The sequence below is a fragment of the Capronia coronata genome (assembly GCF_000585585.1).
Source record: "Capronia coronata CBS 617.96 chromosome Unknown acBCG-supercont1.11, whole genome shotgun sequence".
Taxonomy (NCBI): Eukaryota; Fungi; Ascomycota; class Eurotiomycetes; order Chaetothyriales; family Herpotrichiellaceae; genus Capronia; species Capronia coronata.
Window position 1 is genome coordinate 721,155 of NW_006912903.1, and position 22,848 is coordinate 744,002.

Sequence of the window (22,848 nt, forward strand, 5' to 3'; positions counted from 1 at the left end):
GCTTAGGATATCTTAGGGTTCTTGAAGAACTAATCCTGAAGCATCCAGCCCAGGTATATCTCTCCTCCCTGGCCGCCATAGATCAGGGCTGCCGGGCCTCAAATCGACGGTAGGCAATTCGGCCATGTGCAGCTTCGCACTGCCATAAGGACGCAATTCCACGGGGAATGCTCTCCCCGTGCAGTTCCGTCGTCCCATCAAGGGTGGTTCAGGAGCATATCCGTCTTCCAAGTGCCAGTCGATCTTGCAGGCCAAGGCTGAAATACTGACAGGAGGGGCTTCTTCATTCCAGATCGGATCCGGCAACGACGCAGCATACCGGTTGGGATATTCGTAGAACTTCAGCGTCGAGGAATCAATTGCCACGTTCCACGGCTCTCGAGGGAAGATCTCCCAGTCATTTGCTTCCGGCGGGGCCGAGGTGCCAGGATACCTGGCTGGACGTGAAGGACGGTAGTCTCCCGCGACGGGCAAGGCATACAAGAGAGCACCGTGGTAGATCGAAATAGTATCGTTGGCTCTCGGCTCGATACGCACTCTGGCACCAAACACGACTTCAACCCGCGTTCGTCCCGCGGTGATGATCATGGTGTGCAGGCCGGTGACATGATCTGGCTGGAGAGGATGTTCCTTGCCTGAATCAACCCACAGGCCACTCTGCTCGAGAACTGCCCAGGAGGGCACTCTGAAAGAGAAGCGGAAGCTGGATCCGGCCTTGATCTCGTAGTCGAGGTGGTTGCTGAACGGATAGTTCGTCTCACATCGGATGCGGACCCGGTTGCGCCTCGTCAACGTGGTGTCAACTTGAGAAGGCCCGAGCAAGGCGTGTGCGAGTCCGTCGTCACCCACTTTGACAAACATTGCCGGCACAAACTTGGAATATCCTTGCATGTTGACCGTGCAACATGGGAAATGCGGCTCCGTGCCAAACGTCTGACCCAAAGCCCCGACGTTCCAGAAGGGCGACCTGTCCAATCGGTGGCTGATGGGTTGGTTTGTCTGGGCGAGATATTGGTGAGCCCACCAACGAGGCATGAACATGACAGGCAGGGCATTGTATGCTGCTAGTTCCGACTTGTCGGCAAAGTCGCGGTCGCCGACTGCTTGATAGAGGTAGTTCAAGGAGAAGATGGATTCCACCACGCTGCACAGTTCGGTGCCTCGGACAGGACTGAGTCCTGCTTCGCGTTCATCGCCAATGACGGCCCCCGATGGGGTTCCATGATATTGGAAAGTCCAGTTGACGCCGTTTCTGGTCGTGTTGAGCAGACTGTCGTCGTGGGTAAGTCGTCGCATCACGGCAGGCCATTTCAGCCCCTGGCCTGCATTGACGCCGTGAATGTAGGGAAACAGCTTCTGGGTCACATTGACGGGCACGAGATCCAGGTCTTCTTTGAGGAAGTGGTCTTCGTGGAACCAGTATGACCAGTCATACGCCATCTCATACATGTGTACCATGCAATGCTGGATGATGCGTCCGTTATCCATTGGGTGTTTCTCGTAGAGCCATTGCAAGGCGAGAACCATGTCTGCAGCACGGGATCGGCCCCATTGCTCGTCGAACTCGTCGCCAGGCTTCCAGACGTAGCCTTGGTGGTGGTCGGCTAGCATTTCGTGCATGAGCTTGACAAACCGATGCATCGCTGGTAGAATCACCGTCTGCCCCAGCTCTGGTTCCGCTTCAACCAGTTGCATGAACCCGAGGAACAGAGGATACCGGGCCCAGAAATTGCGACGAGCGAGATCGACCTCTGGGCCCAACCAGCCATCATCGTGCTGATGGTCAATGATCCATTTGGTGACCTGCAGAACGTGGTGCTTGAGCCGTGCATCATCCGTGATCCAGGCCAGTGGAACGAGTGCATTATAAGAATATGGCCATGCTTCGTTCAGTTCTGAGACTCATCAGCCGGGGAAGATGAGTCCGAGTCGACAATCGGCACACTCACCGGAGTACTCTTCGTCTCCTCCAAGCCATGGAGCATCTTTGACAAGTCGGTAGAATTCATGCAAGTGGCCAGGCAGCCCATTAGCCATAAGGTCCATCTGTTGCCGAAGCCATCCCAGTGGCTTGACTGCCCCCAGTGCCAGGGGCTCAAACGTGGAGGAAGCACTGACAAGGATCAGTGGATGTCTCTCAACGTCTGGCTGTTTCGAAGGAGCTCTTACATGTTTTGTTGTAAGAGTCCGGCTCTCTGATCGGCTGTTGAGGGTCATCTTTAGGGCTCCGCACATCCCAAGCCGGTCGTTCCTGAATAGCACTTTGATCAGGTCTCCATGTTGAATCTTCCCCGCGTTGTACGGGACCTGGCAGAACATTCAGTGGCTGCTGGGCACCGCCACCATCAGCACCAACGTGGATGACACCACGTAAGGAGTTCGACCAGACCAGGAAGAAGACCAGACTGAACATGAATGAGCGTGGACCCGACATTGTCCACAAGACCCGAGCATGGGATGAGTCTGTGCCAGCACAGACGATGCTCTAGATGGAGTTGTAATATAGAGAGGTAGAGAACAGGTCAATAATGAGCCTCTCTCTGCGTTTATTATCTATTCAAGTTGGAGAGTTTCCCCAGAATCATACGCCATCGACCATTTCTCAACCGGACAAGATCTGATATGTGACGACGCCACCTACTAAGCCGGCCCGGTCTGCTCATATATGTCTGAGGTACCAGATTACTTGAAGGAGTCACTCTTATGATCACCATTTGGACATCATTATGCTTCCACAGTATTACCCATGTGTGCAGACAGTTTGGGAAGAATTAGGTAAGCTGCCCCTATACCCAGTCAGCCTTGCCAACACGTAAATGGACACTATGTACAGAGTATGCCAGACCCCAGGAGAATCCGGGTCAAGACGGGTTCGCCTCCGAGCTCCAGTGGCCGTCTTCGATGCTGAGGCCAGAGACACTCCATGTTTTATGGCAATAGACAAAGACGATCCCAGGGCCACGCGCATAGGGTTGCTCAACACAAGCGAGATGTCGGAAGAAGCCGCGGAAGCGTTCGTTGGAAAAGATTTTCCACCCAAGTCGGCGACGCAGGTCGACCAACAGGGTCCAGGGAATGCCTCGACAGAGTCGACACAGCAAGATAGTCCACTTCCAGTGTCAATACAGCAGCAGAGTGCTCCTGGTTTCACATTCCTCATTAGCTTCGGCGCTGCCGCAGGACGTTGATGGTTCCGAAAGGCAAGATGGTCCGGAAGGGTCTTCTCAGTAGTGATCCAACAGATCAGGCACGCCGGTGATGTGCTCATAATCCATATCACCGGAGACAGATTATACACCCGCAATAGACGCGTGATGGGTCACGTCCTTGCATCTGAGAGACCTAATAAGGCGCTCCATGTTTCTGCATCATTAAGCACGATAGTAACAAGCCGTTTGATATTGTAAAGGTAGATGTGCCGTCGCACGCTGCTTTGGACGTGTTGACTGGGCTGCTTCAATGTGAAATTAAAGCGGCATCACTTGAATCCCATTTCAGGTAAATCAGGCCAGGCACTGAAGTGATTTCCCTGAATCTCGGCATGTTTGATGTGTTTCAATCTCGAAGCAGATCAGACAAGCACAACGACGTCGAGTAGCACTGCAAGACTTGCAATTACGGGTAGAGACGAAGTCCGGAAACCTCGTCTAGACGGTCAAGAGAGACCTTCGGCGCACTTCCTTTGCACGATGTCGTTCCCTAGCTGAGATACTGAGATTCCTTGTCGCATTGCACTTCCAGTCACTGCCAGTGTCGAGCCATGTCTCTCCTCCGACGGCTCTTCCGAGCTGCGCCCAACCCACCGCCGCGACCGGTACGGACTCCCGTATCCTTTGCGATCCATGTCGGAGCCACGTTCATTGCGATATATTCGTTGTCGGCGTTGATCGCACACAATTGGATCTGGTACACGGTAAGTCGGTCGATATCACATCGGGCCCACCTATACTTTGACTTTGTCCCGCTCATACAGTATTCGTTGCAAAAGGCAAACGCAGGTCCTTCCATGTATCCGACCATAGCGAGCGGACTGTCCTACACCATCTACTCTCGAAGACACAAACGGGGCCGAAATATACAGATTGGCGATGTTATACTTTTTGAAAATCCTATCTTCCTACGAGGAAAGGCATGCAAACGGGTCGTTGGTATGCCGGGCGACTATGTGGTTCGAGACCCTTCACAAAGTCCAACTGTCGGCGGCGCACCTGTGCCTGGTATTACTGAAGACGACGCTGTGCGGGAAGAGCCCGTCATGGTGCAAGTTCCCGAGGGCCATGTGTGGGTTGCGGGCGACAGTCTGTCCTACAGCAGAGACTCCCGGTTCTATGGTCCGGTGCCGATGGCACTGATTGCCGGCAAAGCACTCTACAATGGCGACGGGTGGTTCAATTGGACCTCATTCCGCACACCTCAGCTGACTCCGGTCGAGGAGCCCAGTCAAATCTCCCTAGAGCCTGTGAAGGGCGAAGTACCTCTGGAAGATGCAAGGGCTGGTTGAGTCGAAGAGAAAGCTGGATATCGTCTCATGTGCGCTCGGCATATATGTCCGGGCTGCGCCTGTTTTTGGATACACTCGGATCCGTATTGTACAAGGCTAAATAATGGACACAACCTATCTAAAGCTGGATGGGTTGCGCCTCTTGTAGGGCAACGGCTCGACCTTCTTCCGCTTGAGCTCGACATTGGCTCCCTCGAGGCCGGCTCTTTCCATGACAGCAGCCGTGCTCTCATCCCATCTGGTGCGGAACAGAGACGCGCTGATCGGAGTCAGCAAGTGCCGACTCATGAAACTGCGGAGGGTGAAGCCGTCGCGCTCAACCTTCTGCTTGGCAGGCTCAAAGTCAATGGGGATATTGTCCTTGTGTTGGAGGATGACAATTGACAGTCGGTGGTATGGACTGCCTTTCTGTGCGTGAGGTGGCAGCCACGGCAGGAGGACTTGTGAGCCTGGCGATAGTTTGGAGAGATCGACCAGGGGCTTGGTCGGGGAAATGGTGATATTGGATGCCAGGTAGTGGCATCTCGAGTCAAAACTGTCGGTTTCGACGTTCGGTACATCGGGATCGACCACGGCAATTGTGACCATTTTCTCGCCTCGATCGAATGCTTGTAACGTAAGCTGGCATGGCTTCTCACTGACGTCGGACGGCACAAAGTCGCCGGAACCAACAGCCTTCTTCCCAAATGCAATCTTGACGTCCACGATGGGGTCAACATTGGGTACCACGTCCGGGACAACGTTCATCTGCGTGATTCGTTGCACGAGGACTTTGCGAGGATATTCTCGCCATTTTCGCTCTGCAAGATATCTGTATATGGGTTTGTTCATGTCACCTTTGGAACGTTAGCGGGTGCTCCGTCTTGTCTTGCTATTTCTGACACACCTTTTCCGTCTTCGAACCTCCTCTTTACACTGGGGTCATTGATGTCGGCCAAGATCTTCAATCGTTCAAGCTCAGCCTCCATGCTTGCCAATTTCTTCTGCTTGAACGGCTCTCCGCCGCGAAAAGCGCCTGGATCGGCCTCCCGAACACGAGCTACCCGTGCTCTTTCAGTCTCGATCTTCCTGAGCTTTTCCTCTCGGTCCTCGACGAGGACCTTCCGGGCTTCTTGAAAGCATTGGTAGGGTAATTGCTCGAACGGAATGCGAGGAGACTGTGAAAGGGCCATTCGTCGGCGGCGGGAGCCAATTGGAGGCCTACCGGCTCTTGCGAGTTTGCGCTCCAATCTGGGTTGGTAGACAGTCTCGGGATCGGGGTTTCGATAGAAGGACGGTCTCTCAGCCTGTACTTCCTGACATGTCGAGCTGGCCGACGTGAAAGCACGGATGGCCAATGCCGTCGATGGTTTCTCAATGGCCAGAGACCTTAATGAGTGTAGAAGTAGCGCACTCGGCGCTCTTGAGGGAGCCATGGTGATAACCCTCTACAAGAAACGACCCTGTAGTGGCCTCTGGTCTCTCCTGTAGCCAAAAAGTTTCGAGACTCGAGCTCAGATCTGCGACACCAGAAAGAGCTTGGCGCGGTCAGAGACGCGGTCACGTGACTGAGACATGGCCAATCAAATGATCTTTCGATGTCGCTTGTCTGACAGCAATTAATCATGCTTATTTGGACGACATTTTCAGTCATGCGAAATCCCTTCTCTGACTCGAGGGAGCGAAAGTGGCTGTCTCCTACTACGGACTAGCATCTGCCATTCCCATGTCTCCCGCTGTTGCGCTTTATATCGGACGTTTTGATAGGCGCAGGTCCCTTGACAGGAGTTTGATCACTCAGCAGCGTCGTCAGCACGACCAAGGCCATTGACCTGAAGTCATTCGCTCGCGCGAATTCAAAACTCACCCGCGTCGGAAGAGACTTCGAGCCGTCCAGTATCAACACCGACCACGCTCGCCGAACCGTAGGCGATTCATGAAGACATAAGTATCATGCCGCTTTCCTGCTGAATGGACACCGTCCAGGCGCGCTTCAAGCCCATCCTGGTTTGTAGGAACCCTTTCAATCCCGCCAGTCGCCTTGGACTCTATATTGCGACTGAATCTTATTTCGGTTCTTGACCATGTCTGCGACGCCTGAACAAGAACCCTCTGATGGGTCGACGAACGTCGGGGAGGACTCAACACAACCCATCCACGACCGGAATAACTCCGTTGCGGAAGAGCCAAAGGAGCCCCGACCAGGGCTCTTGAAAAGGGCTGTCGCAAAGATCAACCTAGATCTCCCTACATTTTTGCTGATGCTCAAGTAAGCCGAGTCCACGGGTTGTCTCTCAACGCTAACCGACGCAGAGGAGGAGTACCACCAGCAATTGCTCTTGCATCGTAAGTCAATTGAAATGATTTTAACAACAATGGGCTGAAATTGTCTAGGTACCAGAGTGACGGCTGGGCCAAACAATACTCGACTCTGGGGTATCTGGTCGCCATTATCTCAACTTTATCCATGCCCATCCTCCCTCGGGCGAAGTACGTTCAGGGCTTAACTAACTCTCTTATCGCCATATGTCTTGCAGCGGCGATGGGGCTTCTGGCAATCCAATGCGCCGTGGCTGCCCGTCAGCACGGCCATACGCACAGCGCCTCCACCACCACCGGCTCTTCTGGAAGTACGCAATCCACAGATTATAGTGCAGCAGCCAGTGTCACAGCATGCGTGTGGTTGTTCTTCAATCTGTACATGACGAATACGATTCGAGCACTCCGACCTCAACTTTTCCCTACGTCTATTCAGTACAATATCTTCACTGTTGTTCTTTCCACATACGCCCCGACCTTTCCCAATATGACGGCGGGGATGGATTTTGTGCAAAGATTGCTCAAGGTCTTTTTGACTGGATACGCTCTTGCCGCTGGAGTATCTTTGTTTCTGATACCCATCTCTTCCAGGATGATATCTTACAAGCAAATGGCGGGAATTATGAATCTCATGAAGGACTGCTTGAGTATCCATGCAGCATACCTGCATGGCATTACGCGCCACGAGGAAATGATCGGACGTGTGGACGAGAACGGAACACCGGTTCCCATATGGGACAATCCGGAAGCGACGGTGTCCATGCAACAGGCCGAGGATGCCGCGAAAAAGCTGAAGATGAAACTACAGCAGATGTCGCAATTATTTTCTCGGCTCAAGATCGAGATCAGCTTCGCAAAGAGAGAAGTGGGCTGGGGAAAGCTACAAGCTGGGGACTTCACCAAGATCTGGAATCTATTGCAGGATATCCGTCTTCCTCTTTCCGGACTGTCAACGTTTATTGATATTTTGCAGTCTATCAAACATCATAAAGCGGCGGGAGAAGACGTGATCTCTGATATGGAGACAGTTGAAGCCATCCGTCGTATGGAAGCGGATGAGTGGACCGAGATTATCATCATGTCTCGTGGGCCATTTCACAAAGTCAGACTCGGCCTGGCCGATGGCTTGGCCCATATTGGCTACGTGCTGGAGCTCGTGCCACGACCGAAAGCTGCGAACAAGGATCTGGAGAAAGCGGCCGACGCATCTCCCGCTCCAGGCGACCCCAAGTTCGCAGACTACTTGGAGACCGAGATCAAGTTGTTCGAACAACATCGGCAGGATACCCTGCGCGAGTGGTGTGAGAAGAAGGGGATAGATGTCCCCTCCACGTTTTGGGAAGACCCTTCGGTTCAGTACAACTTCAAAGATTCGGACTCTGTCGACGGCACTGTACGCCACAAGGAGAATCACCAGCAATTATACCTGATTCTCTATCTCCAGTATTTGCTGCACTCTGTTTGCCTCACTATCCTGGACATGGTTCGTTTCGCCGACTCCAAGGTGCAAGATGGAACCATGAAGAAGAACAAACTCATATTGCCTGGATGGAGACGAATCAGGAAGTTGATGCAGAGCTCATTCATGCAAGCCGATTCGACTCAAGAAAGTCCTGATGGAGAAACGAATGGCATCATCGTCGCACTTGGAGCTTCGTTAATGTCCGGAAGGAAGGACCCAGAACATCTCCCTCCCACCACCTGGTATGAACGCGCCAGTGACCACTTGAGGTTGATTCCCAAGTTTTTTGCCTCTCCGCAGTCCGCATTCGGCTTTCGGGCGGCGGTGGGCAGCATTAGTCTGGCAATCATTGGTTATATTCGCCAGACCAGCCACTTCTTCCTTGCCCAGCGTGGCATCTGGGCGGTGATCATGGTCGCCATCTCGATGGGCCCCACAGCCGGAGTTGGCGTGCAAGGCTTTATCGGCAGAATTCTAGGCACGGCTATATCGACGGGAGCAGCGCTTACCATCTGGTACATGTCGGACGAGAAGACCGGGGCCATCATCCCTCTCGCGTACATATATTTCGTGTTCTGCTTCTACTTTGTTCTGAAGAAGCCGAAATATATCATCGCCGCGGTCATCTCTGTGGTGACGGTCATTCTGATCATTGGATACGAGCTCCAAGATCGGAAGGTGGGCACGCAAGTCCTGGAGACCAGCGGGCAGGCATTCTACAACATATATCTGTTGGCTCCATACCGACTGGCGTCGGTGGTTGCCGGCATCTCGGTCGCGTTCATCTGGACCTATTTCCCCTATCCGATCACCACGCACGCGACGCTGCGCAAAGACCTCGGCGTCGCACTGTACATGATGGCCAACTTCCACTCCCTCACGCACTCGACCGTGGAGACGAAACTACGGCACGGCTCTCTGCCCCGCGGCAACGACAAGTCCTGCCCCATGAGGAGGCTGGACAAGGCCCGCCACAAGCTGTACGAGAAGATCATGGTCATGATGAACCGGCTGCGCGAACACTCGGCCTTCACCGTCTACGAGCCCATCTTCGGCGGCAAGTTTCCCAAACAGACGTACGACGAGCTCATCGCCCACATGCAGCGCCTGATCAACTACATGGCCCTGATGTCGTGGTCGTCGCAGGCCTTCAACTCCAGCCCGGACGGCCAGGAGAGCGAATGGCTGCGCGACTTCCGCCGCGCCACCGTCGAGTCGCGCATCACCAGCCACGAACTCACTTCCACCCTGTATCTGCTGTCGGCGAGCATAACCAACATCCAGCCGCTGCCGCCGTACATCCGCGTCCCCGTCCCCATCGACATTGCCGACCAGCTGTCGGCCATCGACCCGGGCATCCTCAGCACCAAGCACATCGACGAACCGTGCTACGCCGCTTTCGCCGTGCTCGAGATCGCCAGCATCCTCGTCATGGAGGAGGTGTCGCACGTCCTGGCCAAAATAAAGGACCTGGTCGGAGAAGTCGACTTTTCCGTCCATCTGATCGGCACCGGCGCGAGCTCGGCTGATAACTCGTATGTGAAGCTGAACAAACCCCGCAAAGGCAAGGCTGAGTAGGGGGGTGACTCTGCATTTGGCTTGGTGTTCAGGAGCATGATTAATGGGAGACTCATTGCGGTCAGCGATTGATTTTGACAGTTACAATCCAGGGATTGGTGCCATGCATGGATATGGAAGGAAGATAAAATCACGATCAGGCCGCATCCTGTCATTTGGAAACCCCTTGTCAGAATGCTCCGACGGTTCTGTTTTCCAGTCTACCGGCATTCGTGGATGCAAATTATAAGATATGTATCAATAACCTGGTCCCTGGGTATCTCGAATAATACAAACAAACAACCTCGGATATAAATAAAAGATCGCCTCAAAAGGAAGACTCGCTCATCTAACCTGACGACATCGCTCCAGTCCGTGATCACTGCTCCGCCGAGCAGGTTGTGACAGACAGAATAGGAATGTCCCACACCCGCGGGCTGGTTCCAACCACAGGCGGCCAGTACCTACGTTGAATAAATACCTCAAGTGTAGAGTGGATGGCTTTCCTCCTCGCCATACTGACAGATCCAGGTCTGTGGCAGAGGCGGATCGATAGTCGATGGCTCCTGTCCTGCCAGTCGCTGTGCATTGGTGACTTGTCATTTTGACATTGTTCTTCGCAACAGCGCCGATGCTGTAACAATCCGTGTCTGTCCGGGCCCTCACTTGAACATGCTGTCAAAGTCCATATCCATGTTCTCCATGTTTTCCATACTCATCATGCCATCGTCGTTTAGATTGAGTGAGTCGTCAAAAGTCATGTCGTTCGAGTTCAGCAAATCATCGAACTCATTCGGTCCCAAAGCTGGGAGGCTGAAATCGGTGATGTTGATCTGCTGTTGGGCGTTGTTGTCGGTCGTCATGCCTCCTCCTCCTATGTCGGTTCCGCCGCCTCCGTTTGCTGTTTGTGTATTAGTAGAGTCGCCCATGTTGAAACTGTTGTCGTCGCCGGCTTGGTTGGCATAGGACTCGAGGCCAGGGAGTAAGGAGTTTAAGGACGAATCGTGGACGTTGAGGTGTTGAGCAGCGCTTTCGGCGTCAAATCCATTGCCGAGGTTGAGGTCGAAATTCATGTCGTTCCCGGCGCCATCCAGATTGTCGCCTGAGGGTTCGCCAAACATGGAGACAAAGTTGAAGTCCTCGTTGCCTGCGCCCGGGGTATCCTGTGGTGTTATTTTGGGCATCTCTTCCGCCGTTGGCTGCGGCATGGCCTTTTCAGGAATCTGCACGCTCTGTGAAGGCTTGTCTTGTTGTCTGGGGGGAGGAGCAGGGGCAGTGGCAGTGGGAGGTTTTGCTTTCTTGACCTCGGTTGTAACAGACGCTTTTGGCTTCTCTCCTGTTTTTGATGCAGCGTTATTGGTACCGTTCGGTACGGCTGTAGCAGCGGGTAAGGGAGGCGGTCGCTGCGACGGCGACTGTGATGGCTGCTGCTTCAGCGCTACTGGTTCCTCAGGTTCGGCCGTCTTGACGCGTTTCGGCGCATTTTCTCTCTCGTTTTCGGGGGCCGCCTTTTCTGGTTCGTCCTTGATTTCCTCGTGTTTCCTTTTCGCGTGCGCGGCGCTTTCTTCTCGTGCCTCGGCCTCGCGACGCGCCTTGTTCAACGCCAACTGGTGCTCCAGGTACCATTTTGCTTCGAGAATCTGGATTTCGCAGTCGTCCAGCGCATCTTGGAATTTCTTTGCCGTCTCAGCCAGGACGGCTTTTGTGGACTGTGCGTAGTTCAGAGGGTCTTTGATGGCATAGGCGATCCGCGTCACTGAACCGTTGAACATGCCTTCCACTGTTTTCACCGGGTCGTAGCGAGGTTTAGACGAGGCCATGACGAGCGCATTCGCGACAAGGTCGAGGGATATCGGAGGGTGGAGGGGCGGACGGAATGCGTCGAAAGTGAGTTCATTCAGACTGAGAAGGGGTTTGTTCCTTCAAAGCTTAAGGAGACCGCAGCTGCTGAAAGCCTGAGAGAAGAATATGGCGTCTGTCGAATGTCGAACGAAGTGTCAAGGTTCGACGTCAACCACCACTGCGGTATAGCGGCATAAAAGGCCGTTTGGTGTACTAGTAAGTGCAGTGGGTCAGTCACAAGTGACGAGTGATGATCAGTGACTGACACTGTTCTCCTCCGAGACGGGCTGACACTGATTAGGTAACCACCGCACTGCAAGCGCCCGGGGCGTATACTACAGGTATTTAACTCCCGGTAGCGTTGAACTCACAGGCACTTAGCAGGCTTAGGAGGCTCATCAGCTTAGGTACTGTACCTTAAATACAGTGACCCGTCACCCTTCAAGCCTTGAAATCCTCCCCGGGCGGCAAGCTCCAAGCCTCATAAGCCGGTGCTAAGCTGAGGATGCCTACCTGGTGCTTTGAGCTATGACACTCCACACAAAGGCTTCATAGCTCCTTACAGGGGCCGGACTGCACTCGGCTCACAATGTAGTGACCTCCAGTGGCATCGAGGCGCCCTAAGCCGGCTGCCGTTGACACGCGCTCTCCCTGGCACCTGCGACACTACCACTGGCACCGGCGCTTCCCATATGACGGGGAACCAGCGGGCACTGGTGCAGGCACCACGCCACTGCCACAGCTGGCTGCGGTGCATCTTATCAAATGATGATCTGCTCACCCACCCTGCACTCCGGGGCACCATCCACAGCACTACACAGCACCTGCAGCTCACTACTGCTCAGCAGCTCGATGCCCACTATCTCAAGCTGCGGCGACTGTAACTACAACTGGGTAAGCTACCTTACCTACCTGTTCTTACCTATTACTACCGACTACTTACAAACCTGCGTTTTCCCTCCTCACTACCGTTTCTTCTTCTTCCTTCTTCTCGCCATCTTTGCTATCAGCGTATCTTCTTCAATTCGTCGCTTTCTTCTTTCTCCATCTCCGTCTATATCGCTTGGAATTCGTGCATTGCAAGTTGGGCGTTGGGAAAGAATTCGAGCGATTCCTCATCTCTCCTTTTCCTACCGTCTCTCAGTTCATCACTCTGTGTGCTGCTCTGCTCTGCTCTGCTCTCCTCTAACCTTCACTGCTGCTCTCGGTTTCAGCTGCTACTCCCACCATCACCGCTGCCGCCTGTCTGACAGCCCCCGAGAGCCATCAAACCTCCCGGCGCGACCTCTTTTGCGACCGACCTTCTTCTGTCTCCCTCCCAACCTCCGAGTCTTGCGTTGTCATCATCTCCTACTTTCTCGACGTTGGGCGCTCCTCTTGCTGGGTTGGCTTGTCATCTTGATAGCGAATTGTCTGGTCTTTCGCAAACAAGAATTCCTTCTTGACGACCCGTCCCTGGGCGTTCTCCCTGCAGTACTACAATACAATACGAGTGCCTACTTGAGCTGCCGCTCTACATACAATACTTTTGTCATCCCGAACCTTCGCCGCGCAATTTGTCTCCTGTCATCCCAGTTGTTGCAAACGTTGCTTTCCTCAGTATGGCGGAAAACATTCCTCCTTCCACGCTGCCGCCGCCGCCTACTTCCTCGGCTGGCATTCCAGGTTACGAAGTTTCTCCCGGTAGCAATGGGCACAATGCTGCGGCCATGGCTCCCCCTCCGTTGCCTCCTGTCGTCATCCCTACGAACAACAATCCAGTCCCCAGTCAAGTCACGCCTGGGGGTGCTTCGGCGGGCGGAGTCGTGCGCAGGGCTGCCCCCGAGCCGAACAAAAGAGCACTTTATGTGGGTGGGTTGGATCCTCGAGTGACAGAAGAGGTCTTGAAGCAAATATTTGAGACGACTGGCCATGTTGTCAGTGTCAAAATCATTCCGGACAAGACTGTAAGTGGTTCGCTTTGATTAACTCGGTGTACGCTAACATGCCAAAGTCGCAGTTCAGTACCAAAGGTCTCAACTACGGATTCGTCGAATACGACGATCCCGGTGCGGCCGAGCGCGCCCTGGCCACTCTTAATGGCCGCCGCGTCCATCAAGCCGAGATCCGTGTCAACTGGGCATATCAGTCCAACTCCAATAATAAAGAAGATACCTCGAATCACTTCCACATCTTCGTCGGCGACCTGAGCAACGAGGTCAATGATGAGGTGCTCCTTCAAGCGTTCTCTGCTTTTGGTTCCGTTTCCGAAGCACGAGTCATGTGGGACATGAAGACCGGCCGATCTCGTGGATACGGGTTTGTGGCGTTCCGTGAACGAGCAGATGCCGAGAAGGCCCTCGCGTCAATGGATGGCGAGTGGCTGGGCAGTCGAGCGATCCGTGTGAATTGGGCAAACCAGAAAGGCCAACCGTCCATCTCTCAGCAACAAGCGATGGCTGCGATGGGTATGAGTCCTACCACACCTTTCGGGCATCATCATTTCCCCACTCAAGGCATCCAGTCCTTCGAGATGGTTGTGAACCAGACTCCCGCCTGGCAGACGACGTGCTATGTCGGCAATCTCACACCTTACACCACCCAAGCAGACCTTGTGCCGTTGTTCCAGAATTTCGGCTACGTAGTAGAAACTCGGTTCCAGTCGGATCGTGGATTTGCCTTCATCAAGATGGATTCGCATGAAAATGCCGCCATGGCAATATGTCAGCTTTCTGGTTACAATGTTAATGGCAGGCCATTGAAATGCTCGGTAAGTGCCCCCTTTGTCGGTACATAAGGGATGATTTCCAACAAAAGCAGTGGGGCAAAGATAGACCCCCAACCGGTCAGTTCGATACGTACTCGCCGCAGACCTCCGTCGGATCGGCGACAACTCCCGGAGGCTACAATCCCGCCTCTCCATACTTTCCACAGTATGGCACTCCTAGTTCGATCACTCCGCAAGGTATATATTCACCGCCACATCATTGAATCGATCTCGGCTAATGAACCTCTAGGCCCCAGTCCTGCTGGCCGCGTCCCATGGGATTCCAACCATATGGCAAGTCCTTACACCCCATCGCCTCAGTCAGCATATGGACAGGTTACACCGTCAGCTGGCGGCTACGCCCGTGGTCAGCCTGCTCCAGGAGGAATGTATCAACAACCTCCGCCATCGTATGGCAATAATTATCCTGGCTATTAAGCCGGATGCGTGTCCCTGTGGAAAGACTGTTCTCGGCGATGATAGTGTGGGTCATGAAATGTACGTTTCGATGGAAACTCAAATTGTTGTGGAATCAGCATGCAGTAATTCGAGCGGGCGTGAAAGGGTATCTGATAGCCTGAGATTGTTGATTAGTAACACCGTGATTCACAGGATACCCTAGGCAGCGTGATGGTTTACTTCGGGCATTGTTTCTGCACCCCAAGGGGATTGTCTCTGCGGTACTATCCACGCCCAAATGCCCTGTGTGGTGTACTTAATGAATTCAAACTTGAAAACAATATCCAGCTGCAGACAAGGCTGAGGCAATGACTCGTGCAGCCTCGTTACTTCTCCATCCATGAGTCAGAATGCCAAGCTTCAATAGTGCCAGTGGTGCACTGCACGCGACTGCGGGCTCAACGCGTTCTGTCAGGCTCGCCTGCGCTTTCACTCTACCTAGTCAGAATCGCGCGATGCAGAAATACAACAAACACATCCGATTGCTCCCTTCTGGTACTGAAGCTGCAATGTGACTTGCTTCTTCCCATTGTCCTCTTTTTCATGCACCGACACCTTCCCTTCCTTATCCTCTGCTCTTCAGTCTGCGCGCCGAGATCTCCAAAGACATTCGTTAATGCTGTCATGTTTGCTCAAGCCCTCCAACGACATCCGGCCTCTGGACATGCGGAGAAGAAGCAGACACCCCTCCAGGTAAACTCTGCTGCCAGCAATATACCCAGGGAGAAACCGCAGCCAGGCTTGAAACGAAAGTTCGATCGCAGCATGAGTACTACAAGCAATTTGGATTATCTCCACGAACAAACGTCCTTTGACGAGAACAGTCCTCCTGGTCCCGCAGAGATTACTTACCCTACCTTACCACCTCATCCACAGAGGGCCTCGCCGCCATCAAGCAGTGCTTTGGTTCCCTGGTCATCATCTCCAGAGTCGCATTATGCACGCCCCGGTGCAAAGACTTTGTCAAACCCTGTGCCATCGCCTGAACCTGGCAGACCAAGCAAGAGACGAATACTTCCCGAGTCCTTCACGTCAGCCCCGCTGGCGACTTCTTCTTTCCGCGATGAGCAGGGTGGGCCCAATTACAAACACGGTGGAGGTAATGCACGCGGACAGTTTGGCCGGTTTGACAAGTATTCTGCGCAGAAGCAGTTTGAGTCGATGAGTAGCCGGGACAAGGCATCTTCGGCCATGTCAGACATGTTGCAAAAATCAACATCTGTCCGTCAGCGACCGACCACCACTACGTCACGGACTGCTTCGGAACGAACTGTCCAGTCGTTCACCAAACCAGCCGACCCACCACACTCAGGCGTGGATAGATTGCCTGAGCCTTTCCTCAGTGATGAACAGAAAACTGTCATGAAGGCGGTCATGGAAGAAGGAAGAAGTGTTTTTTTCACTGGCTCGGCCGGTACGGGCAAGTCTGTGTTAATGAGAGCAATCATCGCCCAGCTTCGACACAAATACCGCAAGGAATTGGATCGCATCGCCATTACAGCATCTACCGGCTTAGCGTCGTGCATCTTGGAAGGACAAACTCTGCATAGCTGGGCAGGGATTGGGTTGGGAAAAGAACCTGCACCGGAACTGGTCAAGAAGATCAAACGGAACCAGAAGTCGAGGCAAAAGTGGCTACGCACCAAGGTCCTTATCATCGATGAAATTTCCATGGTGGACGGCCAACTGTTTGACAAACTTGAACAAGTCGCGCGTACTATTCGGAATAATGGTCGGCCATTTGGGGGCATTCAGTTGGTGGTTACGGGAGATTTCTTCCAACTTCCGCCGGTGCCTGAGAAGAATTCCACCGCGAGGTTCGTCTTTGAGGCGACGACCTGGAACACTTGTATTGGACACACGATCCTATTGACGCATGTCTTTCGGCAGAAGGACGAGGTCTTTGCAAGCATGCTCAATGAAATGCGCCTGGGCAAGATGAGTGCCGCTACGGTGCGGGAGTTCAAGTCTCTTTCCCGGCCTCTCAAATTTCAAGACGAACTTGAGGCGACAGAGTTGTGAGTCTGCCTTGTCCTTGCCATTGTCGTCTGCTAACAATTCCCAGATATCCACGTCGAGAAGAAGTAGAATTCGCCAATCAGAATCGAATGCGCAAGTTGTCGGGCCAGGTCATGACTTATAACGCCGTCGACTCGGGCGTTCAAGACCCGAACGTACGGAAGGCACTCCTCGCCAATTTCATTGCACCAGAGGTGTTGGAGTTGAAGAAAGGCGCACAAGTCATGTTGATCAAAAACATTGACGCCCAACTGGTCAATGGATCACTTGGAATTGTTCAGTCTTTCATGGACGAGGGCACTTTCTTCGCCTACAAAGACGATGAGCCCGCATTCCTACTGGCGCACGAGCCGGACAATGGAGCGGCTGCAGATGAAAAAGTGGCTGCGCGTGAGAAAGTTCAAGCTGCTCGGATGAAAAATGCTGGGACGGGCGTCGGGTCTACCCGACTGTGGCCCATGGTACGATTCAACCTCCCGGATGGTACATCTCGAAGCATGCTCTGCTCACCCGACGAATGGAAGACGGAATCTCAACAAGGGGAGATCCTTGCCAAACGGGTCCAGGTGCCTCTGATTCTGGCTTGGGCCTTGTCTATACACAAAGCTCAAGGTCAGACTTTGAATCGAGTCAAGGTAGATCTTCGAAAGGTGTTTGAGAAAGGACAAGCCTACGTGGCGCTCAGTCGAGCCAGAAGTAAAGAGGGTTTACAGGTTCTCAGGTTTGACGAGCGGAAAGTCATGGTGCATGCGAAGGTCCTACAGTTCTATTCCAAGCTGTCGGGGCACGAGAGTTTGGAGACGAACCACGCCACCACAACCGCGACCACGACCACGACCACGATAGTGAAAGGTATTGCAAAGGGTCAGAGCTATATGGCCACCAAGAAGGAAACCACCAACGGATTGGCTTCGGCGGACGATGACTTCCTGGATGATGACTTTTCGCTGGAAGAGATGCTCGAAGCAGAGTCACAGCTGACCCGAGGAAGTGGCAGTACGGCATAGCGGTGGCTTAGAAGGATGACCGCTCCGAGGGCTGCCAGCTGCTGGAGAGATCATGATCTGGTCATTGTTCTTTGAACATTGTGTAGCGGCTGCAATAAACTGTCCAGTGGCATGAATAGTCAGATACTGCCTATGTAGTAAGTAGTGGCCGTGCAATCAGAGACAGGCTGACAGAATGAAGGGTTAATGCGCTGCCAGTGCTTTGTACTGCTTTGTACTGCCGCTTATTGGTTGGTCGTGAGAGAAAGCGAGAAAGCGAGAAAGCGAGAAAGCGAGAAGTGACGAAAGGGGAAACTGAAGAATCTCAACTTTTGGATTTTCTATCTGTAGGAGAGTTGAACCCTTATAGACAACTCGAACCAAGCCCAATTCTCTCTCAACGTTGTTCTCTATTCACAGTCTTGACTCCCCTTCTCCTTTTTCAGCAGTATGTCGCTATAGAGTTCACATTCTACCCTCCACCATGGCGTCCGAATTCATCGGCTACACCATTCTTGTCACGCTGAAGAGTCCGCCGTGGTGGCCGAACACCCAGGTGCGCGGTGTCGTAGCAAACGTCGCGAACCAGAAGCTATTTCTAACCGATGGTCTGTCTGCTCGAGTTTCACATTGACAGATTGGTATTAACTGTGTGCTAGTTTTACTGCTATGGAATAATCAGCGGCTGGCTACCTATACGCTCGAGTCCTCTTCGATCGCCGACCTAGAAGTCGCACCAACTCAACCAGCGCAGGCCAAAGAGAAGGAATTACCTACACGAGCTGTGACGGGCCAACTTGAGCATCAGCCGATCCCGAGTGTCTCTCAAACGCGGCAAAATGAATCTGCATTCCTTGATCCCGCCATTGTCAGTTACACACAACCACCAGCCGCCCAAGCAGGTGCAGTACCTTCTATGGTCAACCCGCCACAAACCGTTTCTCCGATTATGATAGCCGACGGCGTCATTAGCAGTCCTTCGACACAAGTGCCCAGGGATGGCACCATAGAAAGTAGCTCGGTTTCTAGCATTGTCACTGCCGTGCCTAGCAAGGCGGAAAAGAGAAACCCGTCCGCGAGCGCAACGCTGACCGAGCCTTTCGATGCATTGCGTCTTGGAAAGAGCGTGGCCGGAGTGAGAACAGCAGTCAACCCGGCCAATGAACCGAAGACTCGAGACACGCCATCCCAAACTGGACCAGGTATCATTGACATGAAAGATGTGAACAATGGCCCATTGAAGAACCAAAAGAAGGCCGGAAAGGGCAAGGGATGGCGGCAAACCCCCTTGATCGAAGAGGTTCCCAGACCGAACAAGAAGAAGAATGGCCAGCGCGGTCGTAAAACCATCGAGGACGTCAATGGGTGGGCTACTGAAGATGCTACGGACATCCAAGACCTGGGCGATTTCGACTTCGAATCGAACTTGTCCAAGTTCGACAAGCGACGGGTGTTTGATGATATCCGGCAAGCAGACACCACAGCAGAAGCTGATCGATTGGTGAGTTTCAATCGTAAAGCACGTCCCGGCACGAACGGGGGGCGAAACCTTCATTTCACCGAGAACGTCCTTGACACGCCCGTTGCCAAGGACAAGGACCGGTGGAAGAGCGAGGCCGGCGAGACGGAAGATGAGATCCCTGAGGACCAGTACAGCAGTGGGAAAGGATCCAAACGAGCTGGTTCCCTGCGGCCCCTGCAGTCCAGGAAAGGAAGCGTCATTCCCGGACACCTTGAGCAGAACGGATCACCGCGACCCATGGGTCGAATCCAGACGGCATCACCTCTCAACGGCTCCATCTCCGGTATTCGGGCTTCGTTCAAACTGGCCAACAACAAACCATGCTATTGTCTCTCGCCGCTGCAGATGTTGGAGATTGAACAGTTGTGCACGTCGGAGCTGGGGTTGACGGAAGACATGCTTTCGGAGAATGCCGGGCGCAGCATTGCCGTCGCCGTGCTCAAGGTTCATCCCCATGCCAAAAACGTGGTCATCTTGGTGGGCAATCACAAATCGGGTGCCAGAGCCATCGCGGCCGCACGGCATCTGCGCAACCGTCGATTGAGGGTGACGGTCGTCGTTCTCGGCGGCGAGCGGGAAGATCTCCTACTCGAGGTCATGCGGAAGCAGCTGGGCATCTACCAAAAGGGCCAAGGCTACGTCGATCGATGGGACGAGTATCAAGCCAAGGCATCTGGCGGCGCCCCGGGTCCCGACGTGGTGGTCGATGCCTTGCTGGGGGTCCACGTCACCTTTGAGGAACTGCGGACGGACGACCAGGCGACGGTGCTGGAGATGATCCGATGGGCGAATCGAACGTCCAGCGTCCTCTCCGTCGACGTGCCCACGGGCCTCTCGGCCACTTCGGGCTTGTCGACCGAGGTGGACGGTCAGGCGCTGGTCATGGCCAGCAAACACGTTCTCAGCCTGGGCGCGCCCAAGACCGGGTTACTCCACGCCATGGCCATGGAGGGATTCGAGCCGGCCTGGCAAGTCTGGGTGGCGGACATTGGCATTTCGGCAGCTGCGTGGCAGAAACATGGATCTCGACGGCACCACGGCATGGACTTTGGGAGTGAATGGGTCGTTTCCGTCAAGTTTGTTCTCGGGTCGTAAGGCTGAATATGGGGGAGGGGGGATTCGAATGGCGTTGCATTGCATTGCATTCCGGAAAATGGGAGAATGGATCCCAGGGGCAGTGGGATTTCGTCAAAAAGGGATTCTTCATGGCGGAAAAGGCGATCGTGGTCAGGCCAGGTCTATTGCTTGCATGCTGTTTTTGATCGTTTCGTGCTGCGTTCAAGCGATGACAGAGGGTGGGAGGTAGGGGGGATGGGCACAGGGTACTGGTTTCTTTCTTCTTCGCCGTTTGTATTATTCTTCCTTCTTTTCGTCTTCTAGAGATACGGATCCGCAAGAGACAATGGTCCAAGTCCCACCACAGTCTCGAGATACAGCGTCACGGCAGGTGGGCAGCGAAAGATATGTGTTATTTATCTATCTATCAATCAAGTGATCAATCAATGGATTGATCGTTTGTGTAAAGAAGGAAAACACGAATACTCTCAAGGCATCAACGTTGTTGTTTATCCGGTCTTCTATCTTGTCTTCTGTCTGTTCTCTCAACCATAATAGTAGGAATGCTTGAGACTTGGAGCGATGTTTCTCTTGACCCCCGGCCCCCTTTCAGCAGGGCATCTATCTTGCTACCATCTATCTACCTCTAAGCGTGAGGCCCAGGGCGCTGATTCAAGAAATAAGCAGCGAAGCTTGTCTTGGGTGCCAGTACATAACAGAGGAATAGTTCCCGCTACTAGGACTTCTGTGAGCGGCCGACTGGCTGACGGTTAAGAACAGGGGGCGGGATCACAGATGGGCGATGTCGCTTATATTTGTTGCGAAACGGGTAATTAAGTGCTGATGGAACACAGAATATACCCGGTCCCTAAGGTCCCTGAGGTCAAAGGTCAGGTAGGTCAACATGGTCGTTGGTCGTTCACAATATAATATAATCCATCCCTCGATTCCTCTTCCCTTTCCCTTTCTCTTTCCCTTTTCATTCTTGCTGACCAATGGTGGCTTGTTGATAGCCGTTCAGCCGGGATCGGATCTCTCTCTGTTGAATCTGAAGCTGAAGTCGAAGCTGAACCTGAGGCCGGTTTCGAATCGAATCAAGTCAAATCGATTCAGAAGTCGCGTTGTGTGGGAGGGTCATTCTAGTCATTTGTCAACCACGAAAACATGTCATACAGGGCAGAAAGATATTGAGACTGATTGATACTGATACTGGCACTCGTTCTGGCCCAGGCAGGCTTTGGAAAAAGACCCATACAACGGAGGAGAGTCGGTATCTCGTTGAGATTGAACTATACGAACTAAACACCCGGGATCGGGAGAAGACAAAGACACATAGTGTCCCGTCATCTCGAAGGAGAGGGAATACAATCTCTACCTCTACCTCTACCACTACCTCTACCACTACCTCTACCACTACCTCTACTACTACTATTACCACGACCAAACCATACACTCACTCACTCACCACCTCCATTCCTCAACCCAGCAAACACAAAACACAGACTAAGCTTTCGAATCAACCACAACAATGTCATTCCTCCAAACAACCTTCAAAACAGGCTACATCACCGACCTCATCCTCCCGCCCGTCCCCACAGGCAAAACATCATCCGACGTCTTCCTGGCCGGCCACGCCCTGGCCCTCAGCATGGCTCGATCGCCCGAAACCATGAGCAGACTCAACCCCTTCGTCTACAGCGTACAGACCATGTCCGCTGCGGACCCGCATGCCGTTGATGCCAGGGCGATCGCTGCACGGTTCGATGTTAACGTCGACAATGACAAGCTCGACAACACCCCGTCTTCTGCGACAGCCGACACCGAGTCCGATTCCGAGTCCCAGTTCGTCCATTACGAGATCAAAGACAAGTTGCCCGTCGCGTTGGGATATTCGGCCGACTTGACGTATCATAGTGCGATCCGGCGGACGAAGGAGGGGATCGAGGCGTTGACAGATCCTGGAAGTGGTGTGTTGCTTCATGGGAGGTGGATGGTTAAAGGTGTTGCGCTGGATGGGGACGCGAATAAGGAGAGGACTAATAGGGATGATGGGACTGGGGACGCCAGTGCGAGTGCCGGAGTACTTACTCTCCTCGAAACGAACACCATCTCCTGCAGTGTTTTGGTGGCGTGGTATATCAGGGCAAGTATGGATAAGAGTCATCGCACAGCACATCAACGGTTCAAGGAGTTGTGGACGCAGAGGATGAATGAATTGGGATATCCTCCTGCATGATGATTATGACGATGGGGTATATATCCTCCATCTACTTGATGATGATGATGATGATGATGATGACAACAACACCAATGATATTAATGTGTTCTTGTTGTTCCACAAAGAAACGTTGATCGATCCAACGGACTATGGAGAGTCTCTTCTCTTCTCTTCTTTGCGTT

At 53.2% G+C, this 22,848-nt stretch overlaps 8 protein-coding genes across 8 annotated transcripts; 5 read left to right on the forward strand and 3 right to left on the reverse strand.

The window, feature by feature from the left end:
- Positions 1 to 12: 12 nt before the first annotated feature.
- Positions 13 to 2,319, reverse strand: A1O1_09037 (uncharacterized protein; the record flags this gene model as incomplete). The annotated part of the gene is made up of 2 exons (XM_007729894.1): positions 13 to 1,895; positions 1,950 to 2,319. 2 exons carry the CDS (start codon positions 2,317 to 2,319, stop codon positions 13 to 15), a joined length of 2,253 nt encoding a protein of 750 aa, XP_007728084.1.
- Positions 2,320 to 3,760: 1,441 nt separating this feature from the next.
- Positions 3,761 to 4,501, forward strand: A1O1_09038 (uncharacterized protein; the record flags this gene model as incomplete). The annotated part of the gene is made up of 2 exons (XM_007729895.1): positions 3,761 to 3,913; positions 3,974 to 4,501. 2 exons carry the CDS (start codon positions 3,761 to 3,763, stop codon positions 4,499 to 4,501), a joined length of 681 nt encoding a protein of 226 aa, XP_007728085.1.
- A 114-nt stretch (positions 4,502 to 4,615) lies between these two features.
- A1O1_09039 (uncharacterized protein) lies at positions 4,616 to 5,916 on the reverse strand (the record flags this gene model as incomplete). The annotated part of the gene is made up of 2 exons (XM_007729896.1): positions 4,616 to 5,337; positions 5,388 to 5,916. The coding sequence occupies 2 exons, from the start codon at positions 5,914 to 5,916 to the stop codon at positions 4,616 to 4,618; spliced, it is 1,251 nt and encodes a 416-aa protein (XP_007728086.1).
- A 648-nt stretch (positions 5,917 to 6,564) lies between these two features.
- Positions 6,565 to 9,839, forward strand: A1O1_09040 (uncharacterized protein; the record flags this gene model as incomplete). Its single annotated transcript, XM_007729897.1, has 3 exons — positions 6,565 to 6,749; positions 6,794 to 6,826; positions 6,875 to 9,839. The coding sequence occupies 3 exons, from the start codon at positions 6,565 to 6,567 to the stop codon at positions 9,837 to 9,839; spliced, it is 3,183 nt and encodes a 1,060-aa protein (XP_007728087.1).
- Positions 9,840 to 10,480: 641 nt separating this feature from the next.
- On the reverse strand, positions 10,481 to 11,590 carry A1O1_09041 (uncharacterized protein; the record flags this gene model as incomplete). The annotated part of the gene is made up of 1 exon (XM_007729898.1): positions 10,481 to 11,590. One exon carries the CDS (start codon positions 11,588 to 11,590, stop codon positions 10,481 to 10,483), a length of 1,110 nt encoding a protein of 369 aa, XP_007728088.1.
- A 1,671-nt stretch (positions 11,591 to 13,261) lies between these two features.
- A1O1_09042 (uncharacterized protein) lies at positions 13,262 to 14,844 on the forward strand (the record flags this gene model as incomplete). The annotated part of the gene is made up of 4 exons (XM_007729899.1): positions 13,262 to 13,606; positions 13,660 to 14,409; positions 14,460 to 14,604; positions 14,657 to 14,844. The coding sequence occupies 4 exons, from the start codon at positions 13,262 to 13,264 to the stop codon at positions 14,842 to 14,844; spliced, it is 1,428 nt and encodes a 475-aa protein (XP_007728089.1).
- A 3,510-nt stretch (positions 14,845 to 18,354) lies between these two features.
- Positions 18,355 to 20,487, forward strand: A1O1_09043 (uncharacterized protein; the record flags this gene model as incomplete). Its single annotated transcript, XM_007729900.1, has 2 exons — positions 18,355 to 18,478; positions 18,530 to 20,487. 2 exons carry the CDS (start codon positions 18,355 to 18,357, stop codon positions 20,485 to 20,487), a joined length of 2,082 nt encoding a protein of 693 aa, XP_007728090.1.
- Positions 20,488 to 21,976: 1,489 nt separating this feature from the next.
- A1O1_09044 (uncharacterized protein) lies at positions 21,977 to 22,684 on the forward strand (the record flags this gene model as incomplete). The annotated part of the gene is made up of 1 exon (XM_007729901.1): positions 21,977 to 22,684. One exon carries the CDS (start codon positions 21,977 to 21,979, stop codon positions 22,682 to 22,684), a length of 708 nt encoding a protein of 235 aa, XP_007728091.1.
- Between the last annotated feature and the right edge of the window lie 164 nt (positions 22,685 to 22,848).